This window comes from Pangasianodon hypophthalmus, chromosome 5, assembly GCF_027358585.1.
Source record: "Pangasianodon hypophthalmus isolate fPanHyp1 chromosome 5, fPanHyp1.pri, whole genome shotgun sequence".
Classification (NCBI taxonomy): Eukaryota; Metazoa; Chordata; class Actinopteri; order Siluriformes; family Pangasiidae; genus Pangasianodon; species Pangasianodon hypophthalmus.
This window is the reverse complement of record NC_069714.1, coordinates 20838985-20857432: the sequence shown is the minus strand read 5'-3', so window position 1 is coordinate 20857432 and position 18448 is coordinate 20838985. Positions and strand designations below refer to the sequence as shown.

At 42.0% G+C, this 18448-nt stretch overlaps 1 protein-coding gene across 2 annotated transcripts in view; it reads left to right on the top strand.

The window, feature by feature from the left end:
- Nucleotides 1-18448, top strand: part of nrp2b (neuropilin 2b) — a 72165-nt gene that overhangs the window by 36216 nt on the left and 17501 nt on the right. For both annotated transcript variants that reach the window (XM_026910176.3, XM_026910183.3), the window contains exons 8-10: nt 7584-7728; nt 8931-9280; nt 9746-9890. In XM_026910176.3, the coding sequence (XP_026765977.1) occupies nt 7584-7728; nt 8931-9280; nt 9746-9890 (640 nt within the window). The remainder of the gene's footprint in view (nt 1-7583; nt 7729-8930; nt 9281-9745; nt 9891-18448) is intronic.

Sequence of the window (18448 nt, the reverse complement as noted above, 5' to 3'; positions counted from 1 at the left end):
AACAATCAATCATTTTGTGTATTGTTTGTGTTCTTAAATAGCCAAAAGTTGTTCTATGGCTAATATTTATTAGCTAAAGTAACATGCTCTCACAGCTGATATAACTGACTTGCTAGCCACTGTTACACTGGACTAGCACTAGGTTGGGATCCATCCTCAAATAATCCAATAAACTAGCAAGCAATAGTGACTAAGCAAATGTGCAACATCTTAAAATTTTGATGCCGAAGTCATATACAACTAAAACAAAAGATTTAGTAAATGATATGGATATGGATATGGGGGGGAGTGGGGGGTGTACTAGAAAATTTAAAACAGTGTCTAAAACAGTGACTTTGGTTTCTGTATTTTCATACCATTCAGTTTTGAGTAAGCATAACTTAGAAACTGTACATTGGTAAGTAACTATGGTATAAGCAATATAACTCCCACCAAAGTGTAAGATAATAACAGCTGTGGAGGAAAAACTACTTAGCTTTGTGTGGTGGTTTTCTTCACCTCTGCTTCTTCTGTTAATTTCTTATATTGAGACACTATATTATATTTATGGTTATAGCTTTTTATAACATTGTACAGGTTTTAAAGGATATATACAATGCTTATGCAAAAATAAGACGTTTGTATCTTATTTAAGGGATAAATTTATGAATTTAAAATTTATATAAAAGCGCTATACAAATAACATTGAACTGATTTGTAATAAAATAAGTAAAGATTGTACAATGTAGACTAACAGAAAACTCTCATACACAAATAACAAATCGTGTATACCTGTGCTATTGTGCTGCGTTAGACTAGACTCCTAGCTCTGAGCCACACTCAGACAGGCAATGATGGAATATCTCACCTCTCTCTGAAAAGTCACATGGGCCATCAGTCAGCAAGCACACTGACAGCATTCAGCAGGGCCACAGAGCCGCAGTGGAGAGAGGCCAAGGCTAGTGATCCAGGGCCAATGTGGAGCTGGAATGGAATGAGGTTCGGAGAAAGCCATAAAGAGAAGCAGGGGACAACAGATGGATGGAGATAGAGAAGGAGCGGAAGAGTAAGACAGAGAGTTAGAGAAGAGGGATTGTGTGCATGTGAGAGAAAGGACAGGAGAGACAGACCTGGGGAGAAGCAGGGATTGATGAAGTCTGCTGTATACAAACAACATCAAATCCCTATCAGTGTTTGCTCCTCACTTCCCGCCATCTTTCCTTCTCTCACTGAGTCATCACTGGCTTTGAGCCAACTGGAACCAGCCCTTTCTGTCAGTGTCTTCATCTAAAATGCAGAGGTGTGGGAGAGATGGTGAGAGAAGGCCATGATGACAGAGAGGGAAGGAGAAAGTAAGGGAGACATGAGATAGAGTAATGTAGAGTAATTGCTGGAGCAGAGTAATGAGCACAGACTGCATTTCCCACCGGTGCTATCAGTTTGAAGGGAAACAGTGCGGCAGCATGCCAATGCAAAGACCAAGAGAGCAATGGAGGCAGGTAGCAAAGGAGGGAACATTCTCCTCTTCACTGCTGTTGCAGTCTCCCTCCTAGACGCAGTCTTTGGAAGCTGAGAGAGAAAAGGGGAAGGGGTGGTGATGGTACATTTGATGAGAGTACTCAGGTGCTGGCTGCATTAGACATGCATGTGAAGGTAAAATGGAGACTTCCTCTAGGTAACTGCCTACTCCTACTACTGTTCCTTATGATGAGTTAAGATGCTGGGTGTATCTCTGCTTGTCCCATCCTTCACATACCTCAAGCAGCTTTCACCGTAAGTCCTTCCTCTTGCCTTTTTATGGCCCTTTATTCCATTTCAAAAATGATCCCTCAGTAGCATACACAGTCTTTTTCTGTCATCCTCCCTGTCTCTTTTTTTCATTTTACTTCTCTTCACTAGGCTTTATTTTTCCTTCATATTTTTTCCCTCAGTTGTTGTTTGCTTTGATGGGGAGGGATGCTTAAAAATTGAGCATTTCTCTATTCACTAGACCATTTACAGTTCTGAAATGATGACAGACAGCTTTCTCTCTACCAGTCTATATGTATCTCTCTCTGTCTTTTCCTCTCTCCATCTAACTACAGGGGGTCTTTACTATTTCAGCCATCCCACAGTGCCACCAGACACAGTCTGAATAATTCAGGCTGGAATTTCTGCATCACACCTCAAATATTCCTCACCAGACACAGCCCTATAATCTTAGCACTGGGGACCACACACATACACATACACACACACACACGTAGACACGCACACACGGTCATACTCAGGTCTTGTATTCCAATATAAGCCTTCAGTCACTGTCGGTCACAGATTCCCAAAAGATGGTGAACTAGTGAACTATCACCCCTTCACTGTCCTCTAAGGAGTTGTCTGAGGATTCAGAAGGAAAAAACTGGCAGACTTCCTTTTTCAATTATTCACACAGCTGTTTACTTCCACCCACACTCACTGACTTGTCCATCTGCCTGAGCAGAGTCAGGCTCTTTATATCCCAAGACATAATTAGCTACATCTATGATGGCTGCTTTATTAGAAAAGATGCCTCTTGAATGAGGTCTGCATGCATCCTGATCTCTGTCTCCAATGCATTACATTTCACCCGGGTTCTGTTCCTGTAACTGTTCTGGTTCTTGTTAATTCATTGTTGCAACTCACATTGCAGATGTATTTATTTTATGGAAAATGAAATATCTTATGTGGTGAATTTAAAATGCTGCTCATGCAAATGTTTTTGTGGCCTTAGAAGCCTGTGAGTGATTTGTCTTGGCTCTGTTAATCTCCTCCCGGCTCTGCAGAGTCATGTACTGTATATCAGCGTAAAGGTGGCACTGCAGTCAGCCGGCTCTAATGAGATCGGCTCAGCACAAACCTACACTGCACAGCTGTAAAACCTGCAATGCACAGAAGCAGCATGAGTAGAGGAGAGGAAAATGGAGAGATGGAGGAGGGGAAACGATGAGTGCCTGCTTTCCATAAAAAAGAATAGGGAAAATGCCCCTCAGCCAGTACCACTCTCCACCTCTAATATGTAATTGTATTGTGTGTGTGTGTGTGTGTGTGTGTGTGTGTGTGTGCGCGTGCACTCAGTGTGTTATGCGCATATCCTAGCAGCAGCATTAGTGTTGGTGCTTGTGGCTCAGCTCTCAACTCCTCTTCTGTTTTCCTCTCTGCTATGGATTACACTCAGACCTGTAGGCCTTGTAACACAGCTACAACACACTCCCTTTAGTCTCCTAAAATACCACTTAAGGAAAGAAGTGCTGAACAGCAAGGTTCTCTTTTTCTCAAGCAGACATAGAGACAAAAATAATGCCATGGTTATGCTTGTCTCAAGCTGGCATAGAGACAAAAATAATGATATGGTTAAGTAACCAGTGTAGCTGCTATTCATACTAACTACATGAATACCATTGAAGTTATGGTATAATTGTTAAGATATGTCATTATTCATCTGATGAAGGGCAAAAAAGTTTTCAAGAAATCTTCTCAAATCTACTTACATACATAGCCATGGCTATGTTCGGACAGGCAACTCAGTGAATCAGTTTGACGAGTATGATCAGATTTCAGATTTAATGTGTTATTTTTCCAGCATTCAGTGCATGGTGCAAGCTATGAATCAGAAAAAAAACAGCAGCTCAGGGACTAACAGTACCTGGGGCTCCAGCAACGAATGTATGTCTTCTTTCTTTGTTTTAAAAAGTATTCAGCTTTTGTCACTGTTGCACTAAATATGTTTAGAACTGAGACTGGAAATTGCACTGATATAAATCATAATCCGTGGCAAAATTGTGATATTGTGATAGCAAGCTAAATGGCTCTTCTCTGTGCGCAAATGTGACTACAGTCTAAACAAATAATTCAGACTGGCTAAATGAATACACAGATTTTTGTAAATCGGATTTGGATTGCCGTGTAAACCACGCCATTTCCTAAGCCTTTGTAGAAGTACTTGCTAAGGTACATGGCTGTCCTGCATTTTTACATTGATAATAACCTGATAAAGCCACCAGGCATAGGATCTATTTCTCCCTTTCTCAGGTCTGGAGTTACTACTCAACATCATCTCCTATGAAATAATATCTGCAGGACTGGTAGGAATCCCAGATGTGCAGTGCATGCTAATGCACTGTTGCAATTTAGCTGAAGCCTTCAAATGTCACAGTGATGTGCTGCAGCCATTTGTTATAGCAGCGGTGCTTATGCACAGGAAGTGTGTGAGTGACAGCTACTGCAGAGACTGTTCTGCGTGAAAGAGAGATAAAGACAGATAGAAGGAGTAGGGTGCATGAGGCAAACTCAAACGGAGAGGCATGGAGTAGAAAGCGAACAAGAGAGATCATGGGAAAGCGAGAGACAGAGAGACTGATAGGGCGAAGGGAGAGAATGGGAGAGTGTGTAATAGATGGAGAGAGAATGAGAGAGTGACGGTGGCCTTGGATCAGTAGATGGCAGGCGGCTCATGGCAGGGCTTGACAGCAGCTCTCCTGTTTCAGGATGTGGGAGTCTGTCACTACAGGCACCTGTGCGTCTGTCAACACAACGCCAGTCAGGGGCCAAGCTAGTACAAGGAGAGCAGTGGCAGGTGTGTGTGAGAAAGTGTGAACAAAAAGTGTGGAAGTGTGTGTGTATGAATGTAAGATTGCAAAAAAATGTGTAAGTCTATCAGGAAAACCAGCTTCTCTGCAGGCAGCTGCGTTCCAGGCTGAAAAAAATTTCACTGGTTGAATACTATTCATATTTACAAATATACAGAAAAGTATCTACATTCTGATGTTTAGGATCCCATGTTCAATAATCTCGGCAGCACACTTCTCATAGAGCACAGCACACCCAGGAGCTTTTATTTATTGATGTTCATGCCCCCTGACTCGGTCAGTGGACAGTAACGTAAAACGAAAAGCAAACAAAAGCATAGCTTTTCAGTTTGCTCGGGACTTACTAGCTCAGCGACAGCTTTGCTTAGCTCACAATTACACACACACACACACACACACACACACACACACACTCAGACATAAAAAATACAGGTGTGCCATCACCCTTTTGCGTTGTCCCCAAAATCACACCCTACTGTTCCAGATTCCCACTAAGCCACGCCCTCACCTGCTACAGCTATGTTTTGTGAGTCTATCGAAATGTGTTTTCTAAATATTTTGGCCAAAAAGTGCTAAAACCTATATAGTTCACAATTTCCACCAAGCAGTTATCAGAATCATTTCTGTGGCTGAAACTCAAATCCCATTCTATTAGGCATGTAGTGCATTTTGTAGTTTCTTTAATGTTGTACCCTATGTATTGAGCCTGTATAGTGAATATGAAGCCCTTCAGGATTTAGTCTAACTGTGTGTTGCTGATGGTAACTATTACTTGAATCCTGGTTCACCTAAGAAATGGAAAAGCTAACTAATTAAAGCCACAGGAAAATAGTAATATGGGTAAATACATAAAATAAATAGAAAAACAAAGCAAGCCTTCAGTGGTTTATGCAATATGAACACAGTATAGCAGTATTGGTAATGTTCGCTCTGTCTGCGCCAGTATAAAACTGTAGTCTCATTAATATTTGACTGCATTCCAATACTAAATCTTTAATGTAATTAAAACTTGAATGCCATTTTTAAATTTAACAGCCTTACCATCTATAGAACCTGAGGGAAATCATAGCTCTTCAGTCTCATTTTGACCACTTTCCCCTTTGGGCCCTGCTAATAATTGGACTTTCCAATCCTGTTACACACTTTTACAGCTTTTCAGTAATTTTTTTTTGTCTTATTCGTATATCAGTGGTTAATACTCAGTTACTGAGCTTTGTGTATTTAGCTGGGCTTAATAATTCCATAGTTTAACAGGGTTGATTATGTGTAAACTGTATGCAGGTCCTGGTTTATGCACTGTATGAGCAGTAACTCTATGATATTTTATCGCCAGCTGGTTGTGTTTGTGTTTGCCTGTGCTCAGGTCTGAAGGTGCCCTTTGCTTTATGTTTCTCAACATATATCTCTGAATCTCAGTGCCTATGAAGCCACAGATGATTAACTTTCTGAGTGAGCAGTATGTGATAAGTGTTTTTTTTTAACCAAGGCTGTGTGTGTGACTGGAATGTGAGAAATAGTATTCTCTCATACTTTGGAGGTGATATATTACATGCCATTTGTCCTTGGTCCACTTACACACATGTACACATCATGCTGTGGTGAAATGCTTCTCATATAGACAGGGAGTGAAAGGTCATACATAGATGATCTTATTAAAGAAGCTAATTTTTTGCTGCGCTTCTGTGGGTTTCCTGCTTCTGACAGTTTCTCACTGTCAGAGTCTGCAAGCATTTTTACTCATTGTGCATTTGAGTGTGTGTGTATGCGTGAGAGAATCATGAAAAAAGGAGGGACTTATGTAGTTGGCTGTATACAAACATCAAATCTGAAGCAGCTACTGTGCATCATTCTGTAGTATGTAGTGCATGTACACCAGTCTCTTTCCCTTTCTTTTGCTTTCACTCTTTCATCTCCTGCATTCTCCAACCATATCTGACTTCCTTGCCCCCATCTCTCTCATTTCCTCACTCTTGCTGCCTTTAATGCAACAAACGATTTAACAAACGATCTACTCTGTGATTAATGACCACAAGCCTTTGGTTCAGTTCCATCTCTTTGATTTGATGATGTATTGGGAGTTTGTGCCAAATGTTGACGAGGAAAAGTGCCTCACGTCTCGCTTTTCCTCCACCTCTGCCTTCGGTTGGTTTGCTGTTTCACCCTGCTTCCTTTGCATCCTACACAAACACACTGAGGTCTGACTCGGGCCAGTCCCAGGCCATCTGGCCCTGGAGTCATTGGATCCTGAGGTGGGTCGTGTCCTCAGGGTCCGGTCTTTCTGTGTGTGCGATGAAGCAGAACTTACACTGGTCTGGTTCTTCTCATCTTTCTCCCGCCTCTCTCCTGAGACCAGCCAGAGACTGGCACATACACACAGGAACGACTGAGTGAGCGAGGGAGTGAGAGAGGGAGATGAAGATATGCTATCTGAACTTGTCATCTTGTCTCCTCTCACCACCCCTGGACCTACTGGTTTAAACACATGAATTTGGTCAGTAAAGGCCAGCTTTTGCTATGATGTGTAGCAGAACCTGTAGAAAAGTATTATAAATATAACAACTATAATTATATATTGTAATAGTTTCTTATAATAAACTGCATTAAGCTATGCATAACAGGAAGGAACAACAATAAGGAACACATTTAGAAAGAGTGAAATATTCACGTGTGTGGGCTGTGTTTATGTGAGCCTGTGTGACTTTGTAACAAACTCGTACACACACCATGGTGTCTGTGTCAAAATTCACTTGTTCATTGAGATGTGCAGAATAAACACTTTTTATATTTAAGCCATAGCTATGGGGTGTGGAAGTGGGTGTCTGTTTGTCCAGCAATTAACAAGATGATCTTTCCTGGCCACAGTAAAGACCCACTGATTACATGTTTATTTACAGTGTGTATGATTGTGTGCCTGTTTATTTGTGCTACTGACATTGCATTGCAATCGGGGTATTTATTTTATCCTTCTTTGCTAATCTGCTCCTCTCTGTCTCTTCTCTGTAGACTTTCCATGCCAACATAGACCCCTCTGAAGTGGTCCTGAACCGGATCCCTCAGCCCGTCCTGGCTCGATTCGTCCGAATCAGACCTCAGACTTGGAAGAACGGCATTGCTTTGCGCTTTGAGCTCTATGGCTGTCAGATCACGGGTGTGTATATAGTCTCTGTGCATAAACACAATACGTTATGCCTAATGGCATTGTCATAATTTAACCTCTGTAACTTATCTCTCAGTTTATATAACTACTTCTGTCAGTAATGAACATGTACCTCTCTCCTCTTTCCAACATCATCTCTAAACCAAACAGCCGCCTCCGGTGTACAATAGATGATGAATATCGTTCCAGACGTCGCCATTGTCCCTGTCACCTGAACTCAGCACTGTATTTATCTGCTCTATTCAGGCCGTGTAATTGAGTTTGGCTATTTATGGAGATGTGGAGATTAGAGCATCCTAATTCTGTTTGTTTCCCCTGACATAGATGTGAGCTGGGCTGCTTTTTTTGAGCTGATGCTATCACAAATTTCCATCACACTAAATCATTATAGCGTTAAGCAGCGATTCGCTCCTATTTTTATCGACAGTAAGCAGGACAAATGCGCTTTTAGGGACAGGGCCTTTTTCAACACTGACACAAATGACACATAAACATGGAACTTGCTACCATATTAGCCCTGCTCTGGTCCTGCAGGGGCCGTCGCCTGCGGGCATGTAGCCTAGAATGGCTTGCTTTTAGTGGGTCGAGTAAGTGCCCTCACTCCCTAACTTATGAAGGACTGATACCCACCTTGGATTAAACATGCCAATCTCATAAACAGTCTTGAAAACAGTAACTCAGTGCCTTGGCATTATTTCCAAAGTTTTAATGTTTTTTTTTTCCCCAAGTGTGGGTGGAATACAACAGAGATAGTGTAGGATGGGTGTTCTGCGTTTGTCTCATTCGCATTTTACTTTGGTTCTGTTTTTAAGCCACAGGCTACAATCAATCATTTATTTCTGGAATCATCTGTTTTTCCTGGCCCTGTGGCAAAAAATGGGTGCTCGGAGAGAGTAACAGATAAAGAGTAGGAGTGAGAAGAGTGCTATTTGTTAGTATTTTAGCTGCCCTTAAGTGGAGTCATCTCTCTTTTGGGATGAGCCTCCTAACACCTGAGGTCGTAGGTCACTGAAAATAAAAAGCACCCACACACACAAGCTCCCACTCGCAGACATTCGCGTTTGTTTACACACTCACAACGTCTGTTCATTTATTATTTACATTTTCTCCTTTGACAGCAGAAAATTTTGATTCCTCAAGACTTAAATTGTCAATCCTCCTCTTTCTCGCTCTCACTCATCTCTTTTGTTCAGATGCTCCATGTTCAGAGATGCAGGGCATGCTCTCAGGACTACTCCCCGACTCGCAGATCTCTGCATCCTCCATGCGGGACATCCATGGCTCCATGGGTGCGGCTCGGTTAGTGGCAAGCCGTTCTGGATGGTACCCCAGTCCCACACAGCCTGTGGCAGGGGAGGAGTGGCTGCAGGTTGATCTAGGAGTCCCAAAAACAGTGCGGGGGATCATCACGCAGGGGGCGCGCGGCGTCGATGGCAGCACCAGCGCTGAGAACCGAGCCTTTGTGAGAAAGTACCGGCTGGCGCACAGCATGAACGGAAAAGACTGGAGCTTCTTCCTAGACCCTAGGACAGGCCACCACAAGGTGAAGGATTAATCCCTGATCCGATGTTCATGATAATCCTACTAAAAGCGTGACTTCATTTAAGAATGCAGTCATCACTGGCTTGGTTTCTTAATGGAATAGGAAATTTACCACAGCAAGTCAACTAATAGTCTCCTGTATTCTCCATTTCTGAATCAATAGAAAGTAACAGCCATTTCATTCATTTTTGTTCGTCTCAGCAGCTCAACACTTGTGCCATCTCTTTTACTCGATCCATTCTAAGAACAGAATTCAATTAAACTCAGTGATGCTTCCAGCATTGATAACATTCCAGCAAAATCATTTACAGTTGTGTTAATTAAAACTTCAGTAGTTGAACTTCCTCCTCAGGCCATGCGAGACTCCTAAATCTGAATATCCCAACAGTTTTTCCGTCTTCTGTCTCCATCTGTCTGTTTGTCTGTCTCTGTCCATTAAATCTCCGATGTTGTTTCTGCTTTTCAGATTTTTGAAGGAAACACACACTTCGACACCCCGGAAATCCGCCGCTTTGATGAGATTGTGACACAGTTTATCAGGGTGTATCCGGAAAGATGGTCACCCCCTGGCATCGGAATGAGGCTGGAGATCCTGGGATGTGATCTACCAGGTTAGAAAGTGCACATGATATCACCTGTCAATCACAGATGACATATCAGAAATGCTTAAAGACAGACAACATGCCAGACAACATTTCTCTGTTGAATCTAAGTACTGGGTGCACAGTGTATCACGTGTGCCTGAAAAGGCCACTTGGCCTTTCTGCTGTCCTTTGCCACTTTTCCTCTTCCTCCTCTGCCGTGCTGAATGTTACACCTGTCGCAGCTTGATGAACAGTGGCATGGACAGGTGCCCACTCCCCTCGGGGCCTGCTGTAGCTCCATAAAGAAAAGCCCGGGGGCTGCCGTTGACAGTCTGTCGCTCTGACTCTGTGTCCACATCACTACTAGGAGCACAGGGGCTCGAGCGCCTGAGGTGGAGCCTTGGGGCAGTGCCCAGCTTTAGAAAAGTTTTATCACAGTGACAAAGAAAAAGAGAGAGAGCTAGAGGGCAGAGAGGACTGCCAGCACGGGGTTAAGGACTGTCTCTGTGCAGGGAGTGGATGAGGTTGAACATTTCTATCAAGGCTGCCTGTATTCACAGTATTTTTCATATGTCCTCTGTATTTTGAGGTGTATATTGTTTTTGTTCTTCTTTTCTTCTTTCGGCTGCTCCTGTTAGGGGTCATCACACCGGATCATTGGTCCGCATGTTTGATTTGGCACAGGTTTTACGCCGGCACTGAGAGTACACTCCCAGTGGCTGGCTTGGTTCCCTGTGGCAGTGAGAGTGCAGGATCCTTATTCCAAGGTGTATATTATGCTTGGAAAATATATATAGAGCGAGGGTTAGCTTGATGAACAGTTGTTTTTTGGTTTCCATTAAATATCTGTGATGATTTCTGGGAAAGTGTATGATGTTATATATCAGCAGCCACTATAGAAGAGTAAAACTTTACTTGTGATGATTGATGAATCTCAAGACAGTGTAGTGTCACTGTATTAAGAGCGTTGTCTGTGTAGCCTCTGCTGGGTTTGAATAATAATATTCAAACTCAGTGCTGTGGTCTAGGAGTTGTGAATTTATTCAGGGTTTAAACCTGAGCTCTATTCAGTCTAATTGACAGAATAATAAACATGAGGTTTATACTGCGCTTGTCTAGACCTCCTGATTCTGTTGCAAATGTTCAAGCTTGGTGGTGTGGAGACTTCAGACTGTGGAGAGGCTCAGCATTTGGTTTTAAATTCTCTGTACTTTTGAGTTTTTCCTTTCACCTAGTACTTTTAACTTTTATTGTCTACATCTCTCTACTTTCTGTTCACTCCATTTCACTGTCGTTATATATTTGTATGTCATATGTTGATTTTTAGCATCAGACGGCTTTAATGAGTCAATCTAAATTCCTAAAAAATCTGTCATCTGTCAATCACTGTAAGCTAGCTGCTACTATTAGCATTCAGCTAGTTTGCATTGTCTGAGTCATTATCATGCTAGTTAGAATTTTTAGCACAGATTAGGAAGTCAGCTGTTGTTAGTTAGCCTTAGCTAATGTTCTTGCACATTTCTTGGTTGCTTTGTGAAAGAGGTGCTTTTCAGGTTGTTCATACGTCTTTGTTGTTTGGAAAACTTGTTAAAATAATGTAAAATGCCCCCGTTTTTAATCCTCACACATTTCAAAAGTAGAACAGCATATGGATGTCACCTTGTTTAAATATTATTTTTCTATGCTTCCAAAGTTAGCACTCTAGTTTGCACTTTACCAGATGTTCGTAGATATGCTGTGCACGGCATCATGTGATTGAGGGATAGAAGACAGGGTGTGGTTGTGTTCTATAAAGTGAGTGTATACTATATTGTGTGTGTGTGTGTGTGTGTGTGTGGTACAGTGTAGTATGTCAGGTTGAGGCAACAGAGTGACTGATTCAGTGAGTAATAAAGCTATGCAGGGCTGTCTGTGCACCAGATGTGTGAGACACAGGGGGTCGGGTCTCCTCCTCCCTGCTCCTAAAAACCCAGCCCTAAGCTCACCACTCTACACACACACACACAAACACAAACACACACAAAAGCTGCTTTTTTCCCTCACTCTCGATTATACATATGCAACCACTTGTGTGCACTATGTGCACTTACTTACTTACTATTACTTACTTACTGTTACTGCACACACGCACACATACACACAGACACGCACACACTCACACACACACACACACACACACACACACACATATGCATGTACATAATCCTACATTCTCCTCTCCCACTCATTCACACATACCCCCAGTGTGTGACACTGATATAAATAATTACTCTCTTGCATATTTTCCTATCTGTTATTTTCGGCTACAAGCCTGCTTAACTTCTCCTTAAAGCTCTAGTTCAACAACAGAGGCCATCAAAAGCGTGTTATTATTAGTATGCCTCTCAGCACAGTGAATGTAACACTCTGGAATACTCTAGCATGACTGAACTGTTGTTTTTTAAGAAGTTCTGCTTACTTAAGCAGCCAGAAGTGCAAAGACATGAGGGGGACAGAGGACAGTGCTGAGTGGACAGCACATGGCAGCTCTTGTTCCGGGTGGAAAATCAGACAGCGAGAGAGAGAGTTAAATATTCAGAGGACTAACTCAGTTTCACTCCACTGAACAGCATGATTTACCTCACACATGTCTGCTGCTACTATTATAGCCATAACCTGACCTGATAGAAGCATACTGTACACAGTAGGGCTGTCAAATTCCTTTAAAGATTTTATTAGGTTTAGTAGTCACATGCATCTAAATGCTGAAGCACTTTTTTCCTTGCACAATTGATAAAAGGACTTTTGTCTAAAACATCCTGTTCCTCTGGAAACTTTGTGTACTATGCTTAACTTTTGCTACATTCACTATCTCTCCTGAAGCACACTGCAGTTCCTTCCTGGATTCTTCACAAACTTTAGGGGATACTAAAACTAATTCAGTCTTATATAAGCTTCAATATTTTAGAATATTTATTTACTCCCACTTTCAGCACCTTTAACTTACATGCCCAGTCCCAAATGGCTTCCCCTTCACACTAGGCTCACTATGCATAAGATCATGAAGTTTTAGACTTTTAGACCCTAAATAGTGCATAATATGACCATCCATCCATCCATCCATTTTCTGTACCGCTTATCCTACACAGGGTTGTGGGGAGCCTGGAGCCTGTCCCGGGCTCCCAGGGGACTCAGGGCACAAGGCAGGGGACATCCTGGATGGGGTACTAATCCATCGCAGGGCACAATCACACACACACTCACACACGCACACTCACCCATTCAGTCACTACGGACAATTTAGAGATGCCAGTCAACCTACAATGCATGTCTTTGGACTGGGGGAGGAAACCGGAGTACCCGGAGGAAACCCAAAGCACAGGGAAAACATGCAGACTCCATTCACACAGGGTGGAGGTGGGAATTGAACATCCAACCCTGGAGGTGTGAGGCAAACGTGCTCATAATATGACCAGTAAAAAGCTATTTTAGATATTTTTAACTCTTTTAAAAACTCTTAAGAGATACACACATACACATACGGAGTCAGAGAAACAGTAAATCCTGTGAGCAGTCACCTGTTTTAAAGCCCTCCGGGGGGAGACGTAGGAGAGTCAGAGCAGAGGGAGGGACAGATATAATGAATAGATGAATAAGTAATAGCCCTTCAGAACTACTGCTGAGTATGAAAGTGTGAAAGACACACAGAAGGACTTTGGACTATTTCAATCAGACTGGTCTCTCCATTATTAATCAGCAGCCTCCACACCATGGCCTGCTACAGTTGCCTGTACTGGGAGGTGAGATGAGACAGAGAAAACAGTGACCTCTACAGGAGCTGCTGATAGACACTGAAAGAAAAAGAGCTCTCCTTCATGTCCTTGTTTTAAGAAGTTCAGAAGACCACACTTCAGTATACTTAATGTCTTGCCCAGCCATCATGCTTAAGCATCATCAACCTGCTGTGAAGAAATAAACATTATCACAACAAAGAGAGAGATAAGGAAAGAATGGGAGAGTATAACTATCAGATATAACACATGGAGAGCTCTGATCATTCCCACATGTGGGTGGCCAGCTCTAGCTGTCAGTCAAGGAAAGAGTCAGTGTAGTTTAGTTTACTACCTTCTAGTCCTGGGAAAGTCTCACAGGAGTAAACGTAATAGACTGATGTTACAATCTTAAAAACATTCTTTAGTTATCCAAGGGGCTTATCCGATGGTGGAAAACTCCCTGAGATTTAATCACAGTGCAATCACTTTGCTCCTCTCTGCCAAGGATATTTCTCCTCTTATGAAAAATAAACTTGGTTTTTTGCACATTTATCTTCTGTAACTGCTTGGGCTGGGTATGGGTGGATCTATCCCTGGAAGTCGAGTCTATCCCTGGAATGCTGGGCGCAAAGCGAGACTTCACCCTGGATGGGACAATTTAGGAGCAACTTAGAGTAGCCAGTTGACCTACCAGATTGTATTTGGGAGGTGGGAGGAAACCGGAGAACTGTGAAGAAACCCACATTGACACAGGAAGAACATGCAAAATTCCAACCAGACAGTACCCAAGGACCCTTGAGCTGTGATGCAGCAGCACTACCCACTGCACCACCATTCCATGCCAAAAAAGAAAACCATGAAACCATTTTTGATGCAAAAAAAAAAAAATCATGATGACTGGTATGTCTATCATAATTCACTATTAATAACAAAAAAGGTAACATAATTAAGTTAAACAATGAGAATCGAAACAGTAAAACAATGAAAACGTCATGTGAAGATAAAAACTCTCTCGCTCCCTGTCCGTATCTCTGTATGAGAGGAGTAGGTGTGGGAGACATCAGGCCTCGTCCTTCAGCTTGCTTTCAAGTTGTCTTGCACATGTTTCTGTTTAGGTCTGGGCAGTAGCCTCTGGCCCAGGCTTCTTACACACACACATACACACACATACACACACACACACACACACACACACACACACACACACTGCTTCAATAGTCCTGCTGTAAACACTGTCTGCTCAGCCATATGAATTGGAGCACCCCATGTGTATTCCTCATACATTCTCCATTAGTTATATCATATTTTTTGAACCCCTTTCAGGTTTGGGGTTTTATCTGTCTGTGTTGTTGTGTTTTGGCTGCTGGCCTCAGGTGGCAGAATGAGTTTGGGATATTGTGCTGTTGTTTGTACCATGTATCTTAGAGAGAAAGTATCTCTCTCTTCTCTCTGTGAAATATGAATATCAATAGTCTTTTTTCAAATGTTCTTGGATATGATGTTTATCACCTGGTGATGATATGCTGTTGTATTTTCTTGGCTCTTGGGCAAAGTCCTTATCACAGACCAAACAAGCATGCCTGCCAGCTCTCTCCCTCTCTGAGTATGTGTGTGTGTGTGTGTGTGTGTGTGTTGGGGGCATGTCCAATAGTAATATCTGACAGAATAGTAATATCTTTATTTTAAAAGCCTAAAAGCCAGAATGTTTCTTTTTGGTTACTGAAGTAAAGATTTGTGCTAGATTAGGTTTAACATAGCTTTAATTAGCTGCATTATATCAGTGGAAGGTCCTTAGAAGGATAGTAAAACGTGTGTGTATTTGTTTGTTTGTTTGCGAGTAGGGTGCAGTCCGTTAGAAGAATCCAAGACAATGACCTCCTTGCAGAAGAACGAATGCTAATATAAAGGCAACCTTCTAAAACATCAGTCATGTTTTGTCTGTAAATTAATTAGATATGAATGTTTTAATTGGCTCGGTGCTTTTGGAAATTTGTTTGTTATTGAATCCTGGAGACTAAGAAGCTTTGTCTCTCTCTCTCCTTTAGAGAGAGTGCTTAATTAGGTGTGGGTGGGTTGGGGTGTGTGTGTGTGTGTGTGTGTGTGTGCATTTTCCCCGATTTTCTTGCAGGTGAACTTTCATCCCCTTTCACACACACTTCTCTGCTATTGTTTACCTCTATTTACACATCAGTTTCTGATTTTCAGTCCTACTCCTCCTCTGCTGACCTGATTGGTCTGCACTTCTTCCTGGGAACAGAACAGATTATTCGATCATGCAGCATCTGCTGCCAGAGTGTGCACACAGGCATCGAGTGTTTCTCTCTCCGCCTGTCTTCCTGCTTGTCAGAGGTGCAGATTTACTCTAAGGCTTTCTGCATAATTGAGCATCTTTTTCACTCTCTTGCTCGGGAAGAGCTGAGTCAATAGCCATGGAGGCGGAGAGGTTAGTTGAGGGTTAATGGTGGTACCCCATCTCAGGATTGCGGGGTTGAACAAGGTCTAAGCCACCAAGATGACCCCACTACCAGCCCATGTATGTAAACCCAGCTTCACACATGTGTTCCTGTGAATTTTCTGTTAATCCTCTGTTTCTGCCATCAGACTTTAATAGATTTTTAAAAATTTCACTTCTGGTCTGACATGATTTTGACAACAAAAACAGAACATTTCAATACAAGACAATTGAATACAGAGAAGCACGCGTATATTCTCCGCTTTAGGTTTAGAACAGATGTCTTCAAGTGTCTGTGCTGCTAGTCAAAAGCGATAATGTGAAGCACCAATGTGAAGCAAAACATTGAATAATCACATTGGTTAAGCATTAAATATTAACTGTTCAGCTACCATGCTGCTTAGTTACATGCCATTCAGCCAAATTAGTTGCTTATCCGGTTCTTTATTCTTTGTTTTATGTAGCTGGAAAGTTTACAGTTTTTGTTTGAATACCCCTTGAGGTTTTAAGTTGGCACTGTACTTTATTTTAACCATGTGTACCTGTGCAGAAAATGGCTGCATATCCTGTACACGTCTCAACAAACAATGAAAAAAAAATATATGAAAAGAGTGGAAAGTTTTGATGATAACAGAGCTTGTTCACCATTACTCATATGGAATATGATGTCTGTATTCCACTCTGCAGCTAAAATATATTTGCCAGAACAGTTGGCATGAAGCTAACAGGTCACATACATGTAGTTACACATAGTCTACAGTTCAAAGATGAATAGAAAGCAAGATGATGCTGTTAGATGTTGCATAAATCTGAAATTCTACCGTATGAGTCGACAGTATAGCTGTGTCTGAGATGTACATGATGCTTGTAGTGGATAAGCTGTCCATTATTAAAATTAGCCATTATTAGCTGTATTTTCAGTATAAGCAACAGGTCTGTCATGGCTGTCTTTCTCAGTGTTACCGCTCTCCTGTCACCACTGACAGGCATAGTGAGTCTAAAGGGCGTTGTGTTTATACTCTGAATACAGGTGACCTTTACACGAAGAGGGGACAGGGGTATGAGAATCCTACAGGGGGCGTGGATGATGGCACACACTTGCCCTTACTAATTACAAAAGGAGAGAGGAAGAGTATGTGTATGTGTGCGTGTCTGTGTGTGTTTGCATGCGTTTGAGCTCACTTCCCCAAGATGCAGCTCTTGCTGTGGGTTAATTACATTTGTAAAGGGCATCAAATTAATGGACTTTAATGTCAGAAACCCAATCAGCTGGAGCTCCTCTTTCATGTTCCCTCCTGCTTATAGATATTAATAATATATTTACATAGCTGCCCTCTCTTTTCATGTTCCACAGAAGTGCCAGCAGGATTACTTGCGCTGCTCACGTATTTTCCAATTAAGCAGTGAATTGTAAAGAGTAATGACACTAATGAAACTAAGAGCTTACAATCATTAGTCACTTACCTGCTTGTTTTTCTATGTATGAAAGCACGAACGATGGTGGGACTGATTTAAAATAGTGCACTCTAATAGCAACAGGATGTGTGAGTAGGTTGAACTGGATGTTTCATGCAACTGCAGTTATGTCATGCTTTAACACATACTGTATTTTAGGAGATGAGGATGGAAAGAGAAGTGAGTAAAGAGTGACGAGGATGTGAACCCGTATAGTGTGTTCCCACAAAGAATGTTTAGTTCATAGATGTGTGTCATTGGCATACCTTTACCAGGATGCACACGTTCACATTTTCCATGCATGTCCTGTTGTATAGGACAGGATGTAATCCAAATACCTTGTATTGGTGGTTGGTTGTTTTTCATCTCTCTTTACTGCTTCATCATTTCTAAATCTAATTTCCAGACATTTCCATCATAATGTGTAATTTCCTGTTAATTCTTCTTTTGTGGTGTCAGTCTTCTCAGGAATTTAACTTGCACTCACACTTAACCCCTTTGCGCTTATTTACAGTTGAATTCCTGTGTAAATGTGTGTGTTTGAAAGTGGCTAAAGAGAGTTTAATGATCCATGCTGACTCAGGGAAAAGAAAGAGAGACAGAGAAGCAGCGGGTTGGTTGTGGTGGCAGGTTTTGCTGATCCATAAAAAGAGCTGATGTGGGTTGGTGCCGCAGCCTCAGGTGCTGTGATGGAGGTAAAGCTGTAAAGCTGGCAGTAATGGGGTAAAGCTGTAAGGCTGGCACTAATGGGGTAAGGCTCTTTTGGAGGTCTGTCAGTAATTGTGTGGGAGGTAGGGCTGGGGGTTGGATGGGGAATGATTTCAGACTGGCATAGTGATGTGGAGAGGATTAAGAAGGAAGAGCCAATGTTCTTTCATGCTACTCAAACTCAGCTTAAACCTTCTGCTTAATTACATCACCCGTTC